Genomic DNA, 1,217 nt, shown 5'->3' with positions numbered 1-1,217 from the left:
GGCAGAAATGGCGGTACTGACGCTAGAAGGGGAGGCATGGACGACAGTCAGACTGGAGACGGTCAGGGGCCAGCGTACAGTGGATGATTTGGTGCGGGTGTTGGAGAACACCTATGGGCCGACCACATACCCGGGAACACTGCGACACATGTTCTTTAGACGGACGCAGCTTGAATGGGAGGATATTCGCCAATATGCGAACGCCCTTCAGGTACTCCTTGAACAAGCCTGTGGAAAAGGGGAACAACTAGCTGGTATGGCTCCTCGTGACCTGGTACTGAGAGACCAATTTGTAATAGGACTGAGAGACCAGTATCTTAACCGCACGTTACAGGACTTGATCCGGATGATGCCGACTCTTACTTTTGCTGAAGTCAAACAGGAAGCCATAGAACGTTCAAGGGGACCCGTCATGGATGTGGGGATTCAAGGTGCTGCGTGCAGATCCATATCTGACATTAAAAATCCGAACAGTGACACGGAAGACCTGAAACAGATGGTAGCAGACTTACAGAAACAGATATTACAGTTAACATTAGACCGACAGGGAGACCAGCGAAGACAGCCGGAGACCAGCCTGCAGCCAGCCATGCCGAAGGAAGAGTTTTACGTGGACATGACCTGTGAGGGTTGTTCGAATGCTGTGATCCGTGTACTTTCTCGGCTCGGAGATGTTCAGTATGAAATTGATTTGCCGAACAAGAAGGTAGTGATCGAGTCCGGTAATCACTCCGTGGACCAATTGCTGGAGACCCTGAAGAAGACTGGAAAAGAAGTGAAACACTTATGTACCAAATAATATGGCGCCGGAGGAAGAGTGAGACGATCTGAGAATAAACTGCGCTGTCATAGACGTATGGCACTTATATCCCAACCTTTTATGGAGAGACAGTGGAATCAAGAAGTCCAGGACCACCCCTTACCATCCACAAGGGAATGGCGCGTGTGAACGCTTTAACCGGACCCTCTTACAACTGATCCGGACACTGGCTGAAGACAAAAAGCCCGACTGGCCTCGATTCCTCCCAGAACTGCTGTGGGCCTATAATAATCAAGTCCATTCCGTCACCGGATACACCCCATACACCCTTCTCTTTGGCCGTCCAGGCAAAGACATCCATGAGTTGCAACTGTCTAACTCCGAAGAAGATACCTGTGGTACCTATCTTTCCTGGCTACAAACACACTGCCAGAGAATGGAGACTGTCTACCGGCTA

The 1,217-nt window shown here is 50.1% G+C and overlaps 1 protein-coding gene across 1 annotated transcript; it reads left to right on the top strand.

Moving 5' to 3' along the window:
- Window positions 1–552: 552 nt before the first annotated feature.
- LOC141152893 (copper transport protein ATOX1-like) lies at window positions 553–898 on the top strand. Its single transcript, XM_073637539.1, has one exon. It carries the CDS (start codon window positions 590–592, stop codon window positions 797–799), a length of 210 nt encoding a protein of 69 aa, XP_073493640.1. The 5' UTR covers window positions 553–589; the 3' UTR covers window positions 800–898.
- Window positions 899–1,217: the final 319 nt, after the last annotated feature.

Source organism: Phyllobates terribilis, unplaced genomic scaffold (assembly GCF_046119375.1).
Source record: "Phyllobates terribilis strain yellow unplaced genomic scaffold, ASM4611937v1 Scaffold_7__3_contigs__length_470593459, whole genome shotgun sequence".
Taxonomy (NCBI): Eukaryota; Metazoa; Chordata; class Amphibia; order Anura; family Dendrobatidae; genus Phyllobates; species Phyllobates terribilis.
Note: the sequence above shows the minus strand (reverse complement) of the source record. Positions and strands in the feature narration are given on the sequence as shown.

Excerpts from the sequence above, each read along its gene's own strand:
- LOC141152893 (XM_073637539.1), top strand. The coding sequence starts at position 590 with ATGCCGAAGGAAGAGTTTTACGTGGACATGACCTGTGAGGGTTGTTCG.